Here is a 19326-nt window from a genome sequence, read left to right as displayed (position 1 = left end):
TTGCACAGGCGGCCTAGTTTTTGAGCAGGGTACTGTGGACTTTGTTTTTTTCTAATAAACTTTGTCTCATAAAAGGCAAAGGAAAACGTTAAAAATAGATGGAAACTTATTTTTAAAAAAATCTCAAAATAAAGAAAAAAAAAAAATATTTACCAATAAATATGTAAATCTATGTAAAAATAAAAAGTACGCATAGTTGGTACCGCCGGGTCCGGAACGATCTGATCTATAAAACTTACACTATTTAACCCTTTAAGTGAACAGCGTAAAAAAAAAATTTGCAAATAAACTATGCTCTCAAAACATTGTGATGCAAAGCCTTTTTTTTTTTTTTTTTTACAAAAAATAAAAGCGTTTTTAATGTCCGGTAGTTGTCCTAAATATAATTATATATATATATATATATATATATATATATATATATATATATATATATATATATATATATATATATATATATACATATACATTGTGAGGTAGCGACCACCAATGTTGTGGATGGTCGCAGTGGAGAAGGATCCCCCTGTGATATTGAACTGAAGGTGTGACTGTGGGACTTGTAGTTCCACAGAACTTGGGTTGTAATTAAGGGTTAGGTTCCCTTTAAACTGTGATCAGTGTGATGGACAGAGCTGGAGAATCACATACCTCCACCTGTGGGTGTATCCGGTTGGGTTTTAAGAGACTGTTAGTTTTAGAAACAGGGGGAAGCCTGAGAGTGCTGCACATGGAGGATGTGTGCTGGAGATCTCAGTCTGTGTGAAGACTGAAGAGAGACTCCTGGAAATCAGTCCCGGTGATGACTGGGGAAAAATACTGCAGTCTGGCTGGAGAGGGCTGGAGGCTGCAGGAAGCAACCACAGTGACTTGTGTTCGCTGGCTGGAGCCAGAGTGTGGAGAATCCACTATGGACACTTAATTGGACTGGAAGCCCACGGTATGTGGATGTTATATTTTCCTTTAAGCCAGGAGAGGCTTCATTGTGTTTTGGAAGGGCAGTTTATGTTGGTTACTAATAAACTGCTGCATTTTTGAGAGAGACTCTGTTGCCTGTGTATGCCTAAGCTACCCTGCACCGCTGCAAGCGAGTAAAACCCCCGGGTTGCGGTAAGCAACGTTCACATATGGTGCTAGATAGCGGGCAGCAATCCAGGCAGCACGTCTAGCAACTGCAGAGGTGTTGTTCCTGTGGATCAGCCGGGTCCACGAAGGTTTTTTTTTTTTTTTCTTCTGCTGTCTACACACTGCAAGGAAGTGTTGCCTGTGGATTGGCGGGTCCACGAAAACAATTTTCGAAGCTGTCTGCAGTGGATCGGCGGGTCCACGAAAATCGTGTTGGCGCACTCAAGCTGCTGGTGGTGAATCTGCGGGTCTGCGGGGTTCCGTGCTGCAGTGGCGAGAGACCAGTGACTGGAGGTTCCAGGCCAACCCAGAATTGCGGGGCCCTGTTTGGTGAGCAGTGATACACCACAGGCTGGAGATCCTGGTTGTACGGGCGGTACAACCTGGAAAGGTTAGTGGTTCTCTAACCCCCCCCCTCTTTAGACCACCGGGTATTACCCATTGGAGCGCCCCTCCTGTTTGTTTTCTTGTTTCAGCATGGAGGGCGCACAAATGGATGCTATGGAGGAGCTGTACCAGTTCCTTGTGCGTGGACAGCAGGAGCCGTCAGTGCGCACTGATGTGGCAGCAGTGGACCAGTTGATGAACTCCCTTCTGGGGCCAATACGAACACAGGGTGCCCAGCGAGATAAAGGGGAACTGTGTGTATTCGGGTCTAAAGACACTGCAAGGAAGCCACAGAAACCCCAAAAGGAGGCGGAGTCCCAGAAAGGGGTGGTTAGCCAAAAGGGGACAGAGGCCCGGAAAGGGGTAGTCGCTCAAAAGGGGGCGGAGTCCCGGTAAGGGGCGGTTACCCAAACGGGGACAGAGGCCCGGAAAGGGGTGGTTACCCTAAAGGGGGCGGGGTCCCAGAAAACGGTGGTGACACGAAAAGGGGCGGAGCATCCCAAATCCGAAGGTGTAGTGGCACCAATGGACAGTAGCCAAGGACAATGGTGTTCATGCTATTCGTGTCCGGTCTGCGGTACAGACTGCCCGGCTGACGAGAAGTCACGTCTGTGTTCTGTGGAAGTTGATGGCAAATGTGTGACTGGGCTGGTAGACTCGGTGAGCTTGGTGTCCCTGGTGAGGGCCACGCTCGATACCTACCCGATTCTTGGAAGGATGGAATCCCGCTGCAGACATGGGAACATTGGAGAGTATCCACGGTCCCGAGTGGTCGTTGAGACGGATGGGGTGTTTGGATCCGTTAATGTTGGGGTAGTGCCTGACTTACCGCATCCCATTATAATAGGCCGGGACTTTAATTTTTTTGAGGACTTGTGGTCGATGGCAGAAATGGCCAGCTGCTTGTGTAAAAGCCGGAAAGGCTCAAAGGAAGCCCTATCACAGCGGGAGGCTGAAAGTGTTCCTAGTAGTATGATATTGTGTAATAAGGGGAAGACCGTTAAAAATGGGAGAGCTCCAGACAGGGGGTTCAACACTTGGTTAAGTGGGGGCTTGTTAGTCCAGGACACCAGGGGGAGTGACACTGACTCTAGTAACCTGACGACTGAGTACAGTGAGGTACAGACAGTTGAGAAAGATAAAATCTCCTCTCGACGCCAAAGACGTAATAAGAGCCGAGGGGTAGTGCAATGTATATCGTCTGAGTGGGGAGAGAAGGTTGAGGAAGGCACGTTGACAGTAGCAACCGCTAATGTAGAGTCAGACAATGAAATCCTGAAAAAGAAAGAGTCAGAAACTGAACAGACACACTGTAACGACAGAAATCAGCAGGGTGAAAGTGCAAAAAAGGAGCCGACCAAAACAGTATTGGTGATGTCCCCTATGATTTCCTGGTGTGAAGCTGATGGTCTGTTGAGTGAAAACACTATAGGAGAAGAAATCCTGGAGGCTGTTGGTGGAGGAAAAATCCACAAAGGTCATGGTGAGCAGACCAGTGATCCACCCAGTGCTGGGGTGAATAATAGTGCAAACGGCACAAAAGCTGTTGTAGACCCCAGAGAATGTGAGGTTGAAGGTATGGAGTGCAAGAAAGCCTCTGAAGTTGCAGAGAATCAAGAGGAAATTGAGGGAGATGCTGCAGAGTCCCAAGTGATGGCTGAAGCTGCAGAAATTGAGAGAACCCTTAAAGTAGGGAAATCTGGCCCAGAAGTCCCATCAGCAGCTGAGAGCTTAACTGAACTTACTGGTAAGACCAAGATGGAGGCCATAAAGATGGACTTGGTACAGAAGATTGAGAATCTTGAGGCCAAAGATGAGGAAAAATTCAAAGGCTCTGAGGCTATTGAAAAACCTGAGGAGAATGCAACTCCAAAGGTGGAGCCTGTGATAAGAAAAGAGGATGGATATGGAAGACCCAAGGAACGGTCCGATGGCCTTACAGGTAAAGAAATTCGGCTAGTCTTTACGTGCATGGTAGAAGTCCCTGCAGACTTGAGAAAAGCCTGTGCCAGTGAGGCGGTACATGAAAAATTCAAGACGGCCGTAGGAGCCTATAAAGTGTACTTTGCCCCAGAGTCTTGTCGGTTGCTGGTGTGCTCTGTAAGTGATGTCACAAAGAAGCGGGTGGCTATCCTGAGTGGCATGCACCTACAGTGTCTTCGCACGAAGTGGCTCATCTCTACAAAGATGGAAGAAGACACCAGACGATTGGAGCATATGAAGCGGCTCACCGCAGCGTTTCAGGAAGTGGTGGTTGTGAAGAAACCATTAATTGGGCTTGCAATAAGAGCGCTGAGAAGTAACATTCAGCAAGCCAAGAAGGTTCCAGGTATTACAGCTATTGAATTGGAAAAAAACAGTGGAACATTCCGAATCTATGGGAAAACTGCAGGAGCAGTCAAGACAGCTCGGAAGTTGTTGGAGTTTGTGGAGGAGGTCACACAAGTGCCCAGAGAACTGGTTAAGAAGCTGATTGGAAGAAATGGAAGAGTCATGCAGGAGATGGTTGACAAGTCCGGTGTGACGAGAGTAAGAATTAATATTCATAATGAAGCCAAGATACTCTGTGAAGTCGGTATGGTTCCATGTGTCATTGTGGTAACAAAGGAGTGTGTTGAAAATGTACGAGTCCTCCTAGAGTACCGCCTGGGTTACCTGGAAGAACTAAGGCAGTTGAACCTAAAAAGGCAGAATATTGCAGAACAACTCCATCAAGTGGGTATGAGGTGGAGACCGCTTTCAGGCTGGGGCCAGGAGAAGGGTTGCCCACCTGATAAAGGTGTTGCTTCAGTTGGCACAGAAAGTAGGTCCTATAATGAAAGGAACCAAGGTCATGGAAGACCTAACTACACTTTGGGCTATAGCATAGACTCTGAATGGTCCAAGTCCTCTACTCTAAACTCCAAAGGAATGGATGAAGGGAGTGATGTATCTACAGCGAAGGATGGTCTTGAAAGAACACACCAACAGAGCGATGACAACCGAAGACGCCATGGCAGAACAAGCCATAGTATATCTGCAAAAAGAGAATGCAGACGGTCTAGATATAGCAGATCGTCTATCCGCTCAGTGCTGAGGTGCCCAGACAGTAGCCCTTCTAGTGGATTAGATAGCTCAGAGTCAGACCAGACAGTAGTTTCGACTGGAAGAGACTTTCGCTACTACACTAGCCGTTGGAGACAGTCATGGAGAGATAGGTCTGACCGGGGGGCGTACCTGACAAGGAGGTTGACTGAGACGAGTCTGGTGACAATGACCGACTTTCTGTCAGGAGCTAAAGCTCAAATTTATCAGAGAGGGCCCTCTCAACTTGTAGGGCAAGGTAACACTAATGCCCTGTCAAAGGGCCCCTGTGGGTTATCAAATGTTCAACCCTACAAGTTTGAACAGAGGGGGGGGATATGTGAGGTAGCGACCACCAATGTTGTGGATGGTCGCAGTGGAGAAGGATCCCCCTGTGATATTGAACTGAAGGTGTGACTGTGGGACTTGTAGTTCCACAGAACTTGGGTTGTAATTAAGGGTTAGGTTCCCTTTAAACTGTGATCAGTGTGATGGACAGAGCTGGAGAATCACATACCTCCACCTGTGGGTGTATCCGGTTGGGTTTTAAGAGACTGTTAGTTTTAGAAACAGGGGGAAGCCTGAGAGTGCTGCACATGGAGGATGTGTGCTGGAGATCTCAGTCTGTGTGAAGACTGAAGAGAGACTCCTGGAAATCAGTCCAGGTGAGGGCTGGGGAAAATACTGCAGCCTGGCTGGAGAGGGCTGGAGGCTGCAGGAAGCAACCACAGTGACTTGTGTTCGCTGGCTGGAGCCAGAGTGTGGAGAATCCACTATGGACACTTAATTGGACTGGAAGCCCACGGTATGTGGATGTTATATTTTCCTTTAAGCCAGGAGAAGCTTCATTGTGTTTTGGAAGGGCAGTTTATGTTGGTTACTAATAAACTGCTGGATTTTTGAGAGAAACTCTGTTGCCTGTGTATGCCTAAGCTACCCTGCACCGCTGCAAGCGAGTAAAACCCCCGGGTTGCGGTAAGCAACGTTCACAACATACACATATACATATACACATATATATATATATATATATATAAATTTGGTATAGCTGAAATCGCCCCGAACCAGAGAATAAAGCCATCTAATCACTAATACCACATGGTGAACGGCATAAGAAATAAATAAAAGCAATTCTTGACCTGCTGTTGATTTATTCATTCTTCTTCGCAAAGATCGCAATAAGGCTCAGCTCACATTTATCCTGCGCTCTACGCTGAGCGTTTACATCAGGGTTTACATGTAAATCTCTGACATATGTGATTTAGACTAAACCCCTGACAGAAAATTCCCTATAATGAGGCAGAGGGAGTCACCTCAGTCTCTCTCTGGCCTACGATCCTGCAGCGTCCAACTTTTCGGTGGTGCATAACAGCGCTGTCAACAAGAGGCCAAAGGGACTGGCTGACCAGAGGCCAGAGGGAGTGCTAAGTGAATAAATCCCTCAGAGGTGTGTCATGTGAATTGCATAATTCTGAGAATTAGATGGAGACCGTGATGTATTTGCTCAGTGTTGAGCATGGATAGGATAAATGTGGTCCACTTGTTATGTAAAAAATATTCTAATAAGAGCTTCAACTCAATCCACAAAAAAAAAGTTCCCACTCAAGTCTCTCATCTGTCAATGGATATAGAGGGAGGGTTCACGTTACTGGTAACACAAAGGCTCTTGTAAAGGGCTCCCCACAAAAGAATTACTGGTACAGCAAAACCCGTGCTCCCAAATCCAAAAGCCCCACAGGTTGCCAAAACAAGATCTAGCATCCACATGTTTCACATTACTGTAGTGAGGAGAGCCTGCTTAATTTACCAGGTGTGTGTCTCTAGAAGCACCTGTAGATAAATTCTCAAAGTGGCGTATTTTCCAAAATGGGGACACTTGGACACTTGAGGAGGGATTCTGCTCATCTAGCACTTAGGGACTCATTTTATATATAGGAAAATCTGTGCTCAAAGAGTCGAATAGCGCGCCTTTCTTCCCTGCTGAGTCTCACTGTGTGGCTAATCAGTTCTGTATTGCCACATTTAGCAGAAATTGTGTGACGAATTTTGGTGCTGTTGTTACCCATTTACCATAAAAATGTAATTATTTTTTCTTTGTCGTCCAATGGTATATAATTCTCTGACACATCTGCGGTGTCAATATGATCACTGCACCCCTAGATTAATTCATTGAGAGGTGTAGTTAGTAAAATGGGGTCACTTATGGGGGTTCTGCTGTCCTGGCACCTTAAGTCTCTGCCAATGTGACATGGTACCCATAAACAATAACAGCAAAATCTGTGCTATAATATAGTGCTCTTTTCCCATCTGAGCTTTCCAAAGTGCCTGAAAAGTACTGTAGTTTCTGACCACATATGTGGTACTGGTGTACTCAGGAGAAATTGCACAACAAACTGGGTGGTCCATTTTTTTCTATTAGCCCTTTTAAAAATTAAAAGCTTGGCGCCAAAACAACATTTTAGTGAACAAATATGTAATTCTATTTTCTTCTCCATCCAATGGAATAAAATTCTGTGAAGCACCTGTGGTATTAATTTTCTCATTGCACCCCTTGATGAACTTATTGAGGGGCGTAGATTGTAAAATGGCATCAATTATGGGGGTGTGTGTTTGCTATTCTGGCACCTCAGGGGCTCTAACAATTTGACATAGCACTTTCAAACAATTTCAGCAAAATCTAAACTCCAATATGATGCTCATTCCTTTCTGAGCTTTGCATTGTGACTTAATAAATGCTTTCAACCACACATGGGGTATTGATGTAAATCAGGACAAATTGCATAGCAAATTGTACTGTTCATTTTCTCATATTACCCCTGTGAAGACTCAGCATTTGGCCACTTGTGTGGGGGGTGAATAATTAGGTGAGAGGTATGGGTGCTTTGTTTGTTAACACTAGAAGTCCCAGGAATTTCGAGCTCCATAGGGTTCCAATTGTATAAATGTTAAATGACGCCTCTCTGGGACTTCTAGTGTTAAATCAAGAGAAGTTAGTCATTGTTTCTTGTCAGACTGATCGGAGCCCTATTGTCTTTAAATGTGTATTCCCTCAGCCCTTAATTATTGCTCTATAGTGAAAAAGACCACACACTCATATAGTCATCTACAGTGCTGGCCAAAAGTATTGGCACCCCTGCAATTATGTCAGATAATACTCAGTTTCTTCTTGAAAATTATTGCAATCACAAATTCTTTGGTATTATTATCTTCATTTAATTTGTCTTCAATGAAAAAAAATAAAAAAAATTGTCATAAAGCCAAATTGGATATAATTCCACACCAAAAATAAAAAAGGGGGTGGACAAAAGTATTGGCTCTGTTTGAAAAATCATGTGATGCTTCTCTAATTTGTGTAATTAACAGCGCCTGTAACTTACCTGTGGCACCTAACAGGTGTTGGCAATAACTAAATCACACTTGCAGCCAGTTGACATGGATTAAAGTTGACTCAACCTCTGTCCTGTGTCCTTGTGTGTACCACATTGAGCATGGAGAAAAGAAAGAAGACCAAAGAACTGTCTGAGGACTTGAAAATCCAAATTGTGAGGAAGCATGAGCAATCTCAAGGCTACAAGTCCATCTCCAAAAACCTGAAAGTTCCTGTGTCTACGGTGCGCAGTGTCATCAAGAAGTTTAAAGCCCATGGCACTGTGGCTAACCTCCCTAGATGTGGAAGGAAAAGAAAAATTGACGAGAGATTTCAATGCAAGATTGTGCGGATGGTGGATAAAGAACCTCGACTAACATCCAAACAAGTTAAAGCTGCCCTGCAGTCCGAGAATACAACAGTGTCAACCCGTACTATCAGTCAGCGTCTGAATGAAAAGGGACTGTATGCTAGGATACCCAGGAAGACCCCATTTCTTACCCAGAGACATAAAAAAGCCAGGCTGGAGTTTGCCAAAAAACGTACCTGAGAAAGCCTAAAACGTTTTGGAAGAATGTTCTCTGGTCACATGAGACAAAAGTAGAGCTTTTTGGGAAAAGCCATCAACATAGAGTTTTTAGGAAAAAAAAGAGACATTCAAAGAAAAGAACACGGTCCCTACAGTCAAACATGGTGGCGGTTCCCTGATGTTTTGGGGTTGCTTTGCTGCTTCTGGCACTGGACTGCTTGACCGTGTGCATGGCATTATGAAGTCTGAAGACTACCAACAAATTTTGGAGCATAATGTAGGGCCCAGTGTGAGAAAGCTGGGTCTCCCTCAGAGGTCATGGGTCTTCCAGCAGGACAATGACCCAAAACACACTTCAAAAAGCACTAGAAAATGGTTAGAGAGAAAGCACTGGAGACTACTAAAGTGGCCAGCAATGAGTCCAGACCTGAATCTCATAGAACACCTGTGGAGAGATCTCAAAATGGCAGTTTGGCAAACTGCTCCAGGTCCCTGAGATTTGAAGGGTGCCTTCTCCAAAGAAGAATGGTCTAAAATTCCAGGAGAGCATTGTAAGAAACTCATTCATGGTTACCGGAAGCAGTTGCTCGCAGTTATTTTGGCTAAAGGTTGTGCAACCAAGTTTTAGGCTAAAGGCTACTTTACACACTGCGATATCGGTCCCGATATCGCTAGTGTGGGTACCCGCCCCCATCTGTTGCGCGACACGGGCATATCGCTGCCTGTGCCGCACAACAATCGCCCAGAGCCGTCACACATACTTACCTGTCCGGCGACGTCGCTGTGACCGGCGAACCGCCTCCTTTCTAAGGGGGCAGTCCGTGCGGCGTCACAGCGACGTCACTGAAACGTCACTGATCCGCCGCCCAATAGCAGCGGAGGGGCGGAGATGAGCGGGACGTAACATCCCGCCCACCTCCTTCCTTCCGCATAGCGGCCGGGAGGCAGGTAAGGAGAGCTTCCTCGTTCCTGCGGCGTCACACGGAGCGATGTGTGCTGCCACAGGAACGAGGAACAACTTCGTTACTGCTGCAGTAACGATTTTTAAGAATGGACCCCCGTGTCGCCGATTAGCGATTTTGCACGTTTTTGCAACGATGCAAAATCGCTTATCGGTGTCACACGCAACGGCATCGCTAATGCGGCCGGATGTGCGTCACAAATTCCGTGACCCCCAACGACTCCGCATTAGCGATGTCGCAGCGTGTAAAGCCCGCTTAAGGGTGCCAATACTTTTGTCTGGCCCATTTTTGGAGTTTTGTGTGAAATGATCAATGATTTGATTTTTGTTTCATTCTCTTTTGTGTTTTTTCATTGCAAGAAAAATAAATGAAGTTAATAATACCAAAGAATTTGTGATTGCAATCTTTTTCAAGAAGAAACTGAGTATTATCTGACAGAATTGCAGGGGTGCCAATACTTTTGGCCAGCACTGTACATTATAGATTATGAGTGTAGTGATCGTCGCCTGGCACATCACAGCTCCGGCAAACTACAATGGGGAGGCCCAGGGCCGGCGTTAGCTCTCGACGCACCTGGACAAAGTGCCAGGGTCCTGGGCCGTCAGGGGGGCCCCACTCGCCGTTGTCAGCAGCAGTCATCAGTTCCGCAATCCCCGGGCTGAGTTTCGAGGACCGCATTTCTCTGGCCGGCAGCTGCACTTTACTGGCTGCCGGCCCTGCACTTGCTCCCAGCGTTCACTGCTGAATGCTGCGTGCAGGTGTATGGAAGTTCATCTGTGGGTGGAGCTAGTAAGCCATGCGCTCCTCTCCCACAGATGAAGAATGCAGCGCCAGGCAGCGGGCCCAGAGCTGTATGTGTCCCCCCGCTCCCCCCCCCAGCTGTATGGACCCCCTCAGAGCTGTATGTGCCCCCCACCCCTGAGCTGTATGTGCCCACTAGAGCTGTATGTGGCCACCCCACCCCGAGCAGTATAAGCCACCCCCCAGAACAGTACGGGCCCCCTAGAGCTGTTTGAGCCACCCCCCAGAGAAGTATGAGCCACCCCTCAGAGCAGTATGGCCCTCAGAACTGTATGAGCCCCCTACAATAGTATAAGCCCCCCCAGAGCTGTATGAGCTACCCTACAGAGTAGTATGGACCTGAGAGCTGTATGAGCCACCCCCAGAGCAGTATGGACCCTCAAGAGCTGTATGCGCCACCTCCCAGAGCACTACGGGCCCCCCAGAGCTGCATGGGCCACCCCCAGAGCAGTATGGGCCAACCCCCAGAGCAGTATGGGCCAACCCCTACAGCTGTATAGGCCCCGCCCCAGAGCTGTATGGGCCACACCGCAGTAATATCTATGTACCGCAGTAATGTCCATGTTCTCTCTAGTAATGTCTATGCCCCCCAGTAATGTGTATGCCTCCTAATACTGTGTATGCCCCATAGTAATGTGTATGCCACTAGCAATGTTTATGCCCTCCCAGTAATGTGTATGTCCCCCAGTAATCTGTATCCCTCTCAGTAATTTGTATGTCCCCAGCCCCTCCTGTGATATATAATATACTGTGGCCCCCAGCCTCTCCTGTGACGTATATACAGCAGCCCCTCCTGTGATGTATATGTGGCGCCCCTGAGGCATCAGGTGCCATAGGTTTACTGTATCCAGTTACACGTGCAGTACTTATCCAGGGTTTCTGGGAGACTAGTGCCGGTAAACACCAAATAACACCATTTAAAAACACACACATTTTTTTGCCTTCTTTCCAGACTGGGTAAAAGGCTAAAGGCTGATCTGTAGATGGCCACCTATTGGTCAGGACTTATCCAATCCTGCTAGTCAGAAACCCGGGAGGGGCTAGTCTGGACAGTTGACAGGGACATTTGAAAATCAGTCAGGAGTTGACGTTGAGTCAGGGAGTGTGTGAGGAGACTCCGGTCCAGTGAGAAACACGAGGAGTGACTTTAGTGGGACAAAAGGAGTACGGTCACCAGGGAGAGTATGGTGTCAGTACTCACGGGACCGAGCACAGGCGGGGTACAGAGACCTAGTACAGGAAGACGCTTTAGGCTCATCTGTTAAATCTTCCAGGTGAGGGAATCATCAAGGTCCCTCACCGACTTTAGTGTCCGTGGCACAGCAGCAAAGAGGGAACCCGGGAACTGGGACAGAGGTCCAACCCATTGAGAAGTTCAAGCTGCCTGCCATATGGGATAGAACTGTGAGACCAGTAGGGGACCCCAAAACGCTTCAGGTCACGAAGACCCACCAATTACAGATGGGTGCATGGAGGAAGAGCCCACCAGGTCACCACACCGGCACCGGGATCAAAGGAACACAGGATCTGAGACCCAGATTGGCAAAGATCAGCACTAGATGGGTGGCGGTACCACAGAACCAGTGAGTAAAGAAAAAGTTGAATCGCAGTCCCTGTGTTGTCTGAATTCTTCCCGCACCTCTGCGTCACCCACTTTCACTATACTACAACCATCATCATTCTTCCCTGGGGCTTAGGTCTACTTGCGGAGGGCCATAACATTCGAGCTGCTCAATACCAACAGCCCCAGCAATGAGAGACTACGCAGCGGCGGCTCCCTCTCATAGCCGCACAACGCAAGTGGCGTCACGTACTTTATTTAATAAAAATTACAACTCCCACTGCTGACGTCCCCGGACCGCTTCCGAGTACTCTAAGGCCCTGGTGTGGGTGTGTTATTTTGGCGTCACGAACAGGATCGGACTAGACCCAGTAATACCGGGTGACGGGCGCCTTGTGAATTGTATTTGTGACTGAACTTGTGAATTTTCCCGCCGCATTGTGTGACATAAAATTAACTGCATCACATGGAGAACGGTTGAAAAAGGGAGTGAAGAAAAAAACACCCAATAAACTCTGCCCCTCCTGGAGTGACAGAAAAATGTGAAAACGAAACTAGAGCAGGGAAACCGGAACCCTGCTGAAAAATGCTTCCGGAAAGAGAATGTCTACTTCAGGAGACCGAGAAGGTGAAACAGGCCGCCCAGGGATGTGGACTGCCTCAGAGCTGGAAGAGATCTAGCTGCTGTGCCAGGAGATGGAAACGCAGCAGCTACAGCAGATTAGGGAGTGGAGAGCGGGCAGGGATGGAGACGGTGGCTGCCATGCGGGTGCATGAGAAGTGGGCACCGCTTGCAGAGGAGGTAAGACCAGAACCCTCCCTGGCCCCATCATTTTGTCCAACCAAACCAGCCTTTGACCTGATCCCCGCCTCAGCTGCGGAGCACTTGAAAGCTGAAGATTCCGTCGCTACAGACCTTGGAAATCTTTTTGTAACCAAATCCGGATTTACACTTCTCCACAACAGTATCACGGACCTGCCTGTTGTGTTCCTTGGTCTTCATGATGCTCTCTGTGCTTTATACAGAACATGGAGACTATCACAGAGCAGGTGCATTTATACGGAGAATTGATTACACACAGGTGGATTATATTTATCATCATCAGTCATTTAGGACAACATTGGATCATTCAGAGATCCTCAATTAACCTCTGGAGTGAGTTTGCTGCACTGAAAGTAAAGGGGACGAATAATATTGCACGCCCCCACGCAGTTATTTATTTTTTTAAAAAGTTTAAAATAAGCAATAAATTTCGTTCAACTTCACAATTGTGTCCCACTTCTTGATTCTTCACCATAACAACATTAACATTTTTATCTTTATGTTTGAAGCCTGAAATGTGGGAAGAGGTTGAAAAATTCAAGGGGGCCAAATACTTATATATATATATATATATATATATATATTTGTGAATTTGTCTTCAAATATGTACGTATCTTGTATGTGTACGTATCTGTGTAGGTGCATGTGCATTGGGCCCATTGAGACTTTTTTGCCCGGGGCCCACGGAAACCTGGAGCCGGCCCTGAGGAGGCCCATATCCAAAGCAGTTACCGTACCTATTTCTCCTGACACATGGGTAAGACAGAGATGGTTACCCAGGGGCACCAATAGTAATTACACATCCCTCTTGCTAAGGTATGTGCTACTCCTCTCTACGAAAGATAGTACATTTGAGCAGTCACACAATTTTTTCTGTATCCAGATGGCTGGGGCCGCACAGAGCGGCATCACCATCCACATGTGACCCCCCAGGTCATAGGTTGTGCACCTCTGATTTATACAGTATCAGCTTTATACTGTATAATTATTATATCTATATATTCAATATTCTCAGATAGTTTTCTGAAATCTGGAAGCATCTTAAAATTACTATTACATTTTTTTACTTTTTCTTTCAGCAATAAACATAACACTGATGTGTCCAGTGATGGATCAATCGCAGCGATTAACATACCTGCGTGTGGACCAGAATCGCCTGAAAGGACCTGTCAGCACGTTGGCTTTTCTATGTTTCCCCCACATACATAGTATTTATTATGGTGAACAGAAGCGCATTGCTGGGGACAATCAAGTGCTCCTAATCCCTCCGTACCCACTACCAGAGGGAGCAAGATATGACGATGATGACGACGATGATGATGATTTTCCCCAATATCATAGAGAGGAGCACGGACCAACCAGAGAAGAGGAAGAAGAAGAAGAAGAAGATGAAAATGACTTTCGTGGCTACTACTAAATAGAAAAAGGGTTTGGAGGATTTTTTTTTAAATTTTGTTTCACTTTGAAAAGTGAAAACTATATTTCTTAATGCTTTAAAGTGTTAACAAGCTGTCACTTTTATCTTTGTTTGATTCTAGTAATGTATCACTTACTGGGCTGCTTGCTTTATTTATTTTTGTTTTTTATAAAATCAGTTCTATCAGCAGGCAATTATCACTAGAGGACTAGTAAACCTGCTGGTATGTAGTCTGACCCCGCCCCTACCACTGATTGTTAGCTTTGTGTTCAATGTACATAGGCAGAAAGCTGCCAATCAGTGGTGTGGGCGGGATTATGCAGAGCTCAGCATTCAGAGACTTGATTGACAGCAGATAAATGAGTTTTTGATCAAAACTGAAAGATCCAAAAAAGTGATAGATTGCTGCAATCAGGGTGTACTGTTCTTAGATTAGGGAGCAAAAATCTAATGGCAGTTTCCTTTTGAAAATATGTTGCTTTTTATATTTAATGGCTATGGACACCTTCGACATGATACATTTTATTTTATTTTTACATATGCTAAAGGTTACCTGGAGTTAAAAATTTCAGGATGTAGTCTTGATATCAGTATTTATTTCCAGATGTTTTTCCTGCCTGTGGGCACGCCTCTCCCAGTAATACATGCTGGATGTCAGGACTGTGAGTCCAGGAAGCTGCCCTAATTTTAGCTATAAAATACAAGATTTATTTCTGTAGTGGTTTCTCCTTCCACAACCCATGAGACATCTACTTAGTACGGTGTGAACAGACACATATGCTGAGAAGTGAGCGATTTTCCCCTTCCCATACAAACACTGCGGTGGGTTTTCTCCTCTGTAAATTGTCACACGGACTTTTGCACAAACGTCACCGACTGTCATGGTGGCTTCGGGTTCTGTTCATGTAGCACCCAGGGGGCAGGGGTCGTCAGGCACGGGAAATCTCGTACTTGCGTTACTCATCACTGGGCTGGTGTGATGATCTGGGATGTCGCAGTGGCCTGCACGGCTTTGTGCCCCGAGGTGTACACGAATAAGGAGGGAAGATAGGGGTAGTAGTAGGATGAATGCCGTGACGCCACTTGTGGTATGCGGGCAGGGATTTAGCCGCCGCTGCTGTCGCTGTCCTCCAGGGCGGATGGTAGTAGCAGCCAGAAATAGTATCGCACCCACAGGTGGAGCGGGGAGTATGATGAGAGGGGTAGCGATAGCGTTTGGCGCCGAGGCAGTGGTGCTGGTAATAAGAGGCCGAGTCAGTGGTCACTCTTTGTGCTGTGCTGCTCGCCCGGATAGTACTGGTCACCCACTGTGATGTGCACCGTCGACCCCGGGTAAGTTAGAAGAAGTCACCAGTGTTTGAAAGAAGAAGAAAGTCCTTTTTAGAGTTGCCATTCCAGCCGTTGGGGACCTGGCTGAGCACTCTGCTCCAAGCCGCAGGCCCCATCCAGAGGAGAGAAGAAAGTGATGAAGGTGTCGTGTCCCAGAACTGGTGTCCCGGGTAGACTGACTAATGATTGTGTGTGTTTGCTCCTATTTCTACCCTAAGTGGAAGCCGCCCCCCAGGTAGTTGTCCTAGTGACCGTCGAATTCCCATGCTTCGTGATGGCCAACCCACTACCTACCCTAACACAGCTCCCTAAAGAGAAGGCTCCTAAGCTTTATGTAAGGTGTGAATGTGGAACACCGGTGATTAACCCCTTTCTTACCTCGAGGCGAATAATGCAACTTAAATGAGCTGCAATACTCTGCGGCGACTGAAGCCTCAGGGGCTGCATTCACATTGCAGATTGTGACTCTCCACATGAAGATTTTTCTGGTGTCTGAGATCAACACAGTCAGACACGAGCGTCAACCTGCTGTGTGCGGATTCATAGGCAGGCTAGCAAGAGTTAATCTCTGATAGTCTGCTTGTTAAGTTCCTGTGATCACATTTGGTGAGGAAGCCAATCACATCGGCTCCCCTCCTATTTATGCTGGATGAAATCTTCTACCCATGCCAGCTATAGATTAGTTGGTCTGTGAGCTTTAGTGTCCCAGAATTTTTGGTGAAAGTGATACTTTTGCTTGGAGCAGTTATGGAGTTTACCCATGTTGTCTTGTTGCTACCGTCCTACTCTTGTTCTCCTCCTAATCTCATATTGTCTATTATCTGTGTGTGTGCATTCTGAGTAAAAGAGTTTTGGTTTCTTTTGAATATCTATTTCTGCGGTTTTCAACACTCCTGTCCCATCCCTCCCTGAGATGGAATAAGACCAGGACTGGCCAGGAGCAGCACCAGGAAGGAGACTCAGGCCTCTCCACCATTAGGAGTATCCCTAAGGTTAGGGGTAGCATAAGGCCCCCCTAATTTGAGGGTCAGCTTACAAGCCCCAGGTCCCCACTATCCTGCAGTCATCGTGACATATACATACTGTGATCAATCTGCCATCGTTGCGGACGTGTACGATTTTCTCCTTCTACACATTCTAGTCTGGTTTAATAAAATCTCCATTACGACCCTGCTGATATCTAGCTATAAGAAAAAAAAGGAGAAGTGCAGAAAGGAGCTGACACAGCCGGGAACATGGTGATATAATACTTCCCATATATTAGAAGCACTAGTTCAGCTCGCTATGTAAAAAAAAAAAAGGTTGCAAAGACTCTACAACAGCAAAATAGGACAATATTTTATTTTATTTAAAAATGTGCTTAATTCTGCATTTAGAAAGAAAAAATTAAGTCCAAAGGTATCCATAGCCTTCAATGTTTTTAGTAGTTCTCTCAGTTAAATGCTCATTTTTTCAAATGGTACTGTAATATATTAGATACTTTTTACAATATACAACGTTACAAAGATTGGTAAAAGTTATTTGTAGACTTGGCCACAAAATGGCTGGTAAATCAGGGTGACAAAGTCACTAAATACTCGTACAAAGAGTAGTACAAATTAACACAATCATTTTATTCTAAAATTAATGCTAAAAAACCCCAAAACAATCTATTGCTGAAAATATGACATTTGCTTCAAATTTTGTAGTGCTTGCTACCCCCAATCCCACCACCCCTCACCCATTCAGCTTTTCTTGAAAGCAATCCAAACTTAAGTCAATCTATATTTCTTCTAGGGGTTAAATGAAGTGTATCAACCAAAAAATTACCTATTGATATAATCAGGTTTTTTGTGTTCTATCTATTTAATAAAAAAAATTGGTCAATGTTTCTCATATCACGATCTTTCTAAAAAATAAATAAAAATTAGCACAATTGCAATTCTTTCTCAATGGCCACTGAGCCACTTTTTTTACTCTTTCGGGAAGCATTTTCAGAAGGCTCCTTATCATCAGAGGCAGGAGTACATTAGCAAGTAACACCTCTAACAGAAGATCAATCACAATAGGGAATATCCCAACTAACCATTTTCAGAAGGCTTTTTATCATCAGAAGCAGGATTAAATCAACAAGGAACACCTCTAACAGAGGATCTATCAATCACAATAGGCAATATACCAGCTGGCCATTTTCAGCAGGCACCTTACCATCAGAGGCAGAATTACATTAACAAGTTATACCCTTAACAAACGAACCACCAATCACAATAGGCAATATCCCAGCTGACCATGCTTGCCCTGACTTCATTAGGACTGTTGTACAGGCTCAGGAGACTAGGGTCACACAACAGTATTCTCTACATCCAAAAAAATTGGTCACATTCTGTGGAGAGAAAAAAAAAAAGAAGTTTCTCCACATTCCCTATAATGTCCGTGAATATCTGACTGCACTCTGATGTCATCAGAGTATGGTCCAATTTTTCCCACGGATCCATAGAGTTGAATGGGTGAGTGCCATCCGATTCTCAGAGGCAAATCGTACATGTTGCGATTTTTTCCAGTCTTAGGAAAAAAAAAATCGGACATGTACATGCCACAACCTCATAGAATACCTAGCATGGGGATGAGTTAGAACGATGGATAGGACTCGTCTGGGTTATATGGTCGTCTTAACGAACCCCTAGATGTTTCAATATAAATGATAGGGTTGGGATCAGACCATTGTGCCTATGGACAGGTTTTAAAGCTCCAGTGGCCAATGTGAAAATACTAAGATTTCTATTTTTAGTTTTAATACAGACTGTGAGATTTGATATAATTATATTATATATATATATAATAAAATGAAAAACAGCGGCAAAAATATTCAAAAAATACGTGTAACAGAAACCTGAAACAATAGGTCCTGCTCTGATGATCGCTTTCCTTTACCAAGGTCCCGGAAACCTATATGTGAAAAAATCTTTATAATCTAATCTAAGTGACCGAAATCTGCAGTTTCTTGCTATAAAGTCGCATATATTAACCCTTTTACATGTAGGATAGGTGGCCTCTATTACATTGAGGTCCGACTAATGCTTTGATGTTTGTCATAAATATTTGCTTGTCAAGATGTGAGACTTTTGATATATAATACGTAAAATGTTTAATGTTGATAAACTGTGTACTTTCCAGATTAAAAATGAATAAAATACCAAATATGCAGTTTTATTTTAAGTCGTAAACAAAATGTAAAATATTTGTATTAATGCTTCTTTTTTTGCCCACTTTGCATGCTGACAGAGGCGGAACAATCACATTCTTAGGGATAGGAACCGCGACCGGGACCAGAGGTGCAGGGGGCCCGCCAGCCCCAGCTTCAGCTGGATGGGTATCCGAGGTTGCACATCCAGCTGAAATGCATCACGGTGCAGAGACCCATATGGGTCCCTTTACTGCGATACACACTGTCGGCCAAGCAGAATCCAGCAGATTTCATCTGTAGCCCAGTGACTGAGGGTGGCGCACGGCAATGATGTCATGCGTTGCAATAGCACCGACAACGATGAAAGTTGCCGACCACTGTGTGCTGCCTACATAGGAGGACGCTGCGCAACGTGGAAGCCAGGGATATTGAGTGCAATGTTGTTGTTTTTTTGCATTAGACAGAACAGAGACTTATTAACCAGGAGGGGTACAGTATTTACCAGGAGGGGTACAGTATATACCAGGATGGGCCGAGTAGAGGGACAGAATACACCCCGAGGGCCCCAGGACGGGGACAGTACATACCAGGAAGGGGAAGGTAGATACCAGGAGGGGGGATAGTAGATACCAGGTGGCAGGAGGGGCCCTGTATGGTGACATATATACCAGGATGGGGAACATTTTTTTTTACCAGGATGGGGTCATATATACACCAGGATGTGCGCTAAAATGGGGAACATATATACTAGAATGGGGACATATATACCAGGATGGGGGACATATTCACCAGGAAGGAGCCC

The 19326-nt window shown here is 45.5% G+C and overlaps 2 protein-coding genes across 3 annotated transcripts in view; one reads left to right on the top strand and one right to left on the bottom strand.

The window, feature by feature from the left end:
- Positions 1–18590, top strand: part of OMD (osteomodulin) — a 30212-nt gene extending 11622 nt beyond the window's left edge. The window contains exon 4 of the mRNA XM_075321787.1: positions 13695–18590. Coding sequence (XP_075177902.1) covers positions 13695–14032 — 338 coding nt within the window. The 3' untranslated portion in view covers positions 14033–18590. The remainder of the gene's footprint in view (positions 1–13694) is intronic.
- Positions 1–19326, bottom strand: part of LOC142249854 (centromere protein P-like) — a 389082-nt gene that overhangs the window by 267063 nt on the left and 102693 nt on the right. The gene's annotated exons all lie outside the window — the stretch shown is intronic.

The sequence above is a fragment of the Anomaloglossus baeobatrachus genome, chromosome 8 (assembly GCF_048569485.1).
Source record: "Anomaloglossus baeobatrachus isolate aAnoBae1 chromosome 8, aAnoBae1.hap1, whole genome shotgun sequence".
NCBI classification, from domain to species: domain Eukaryota; kingdom Metazoa; phylum Chordata; class Amphibia; order Anura; family Aromobatidae; genus Anomaloglossus; species Anomaloglossus baeobatrachus.
The sequence above is the reverse complement of the archived record's forward strand: the minus strand, read 5'-3'. Positions and strand labels throughout refer to the sequence as shown.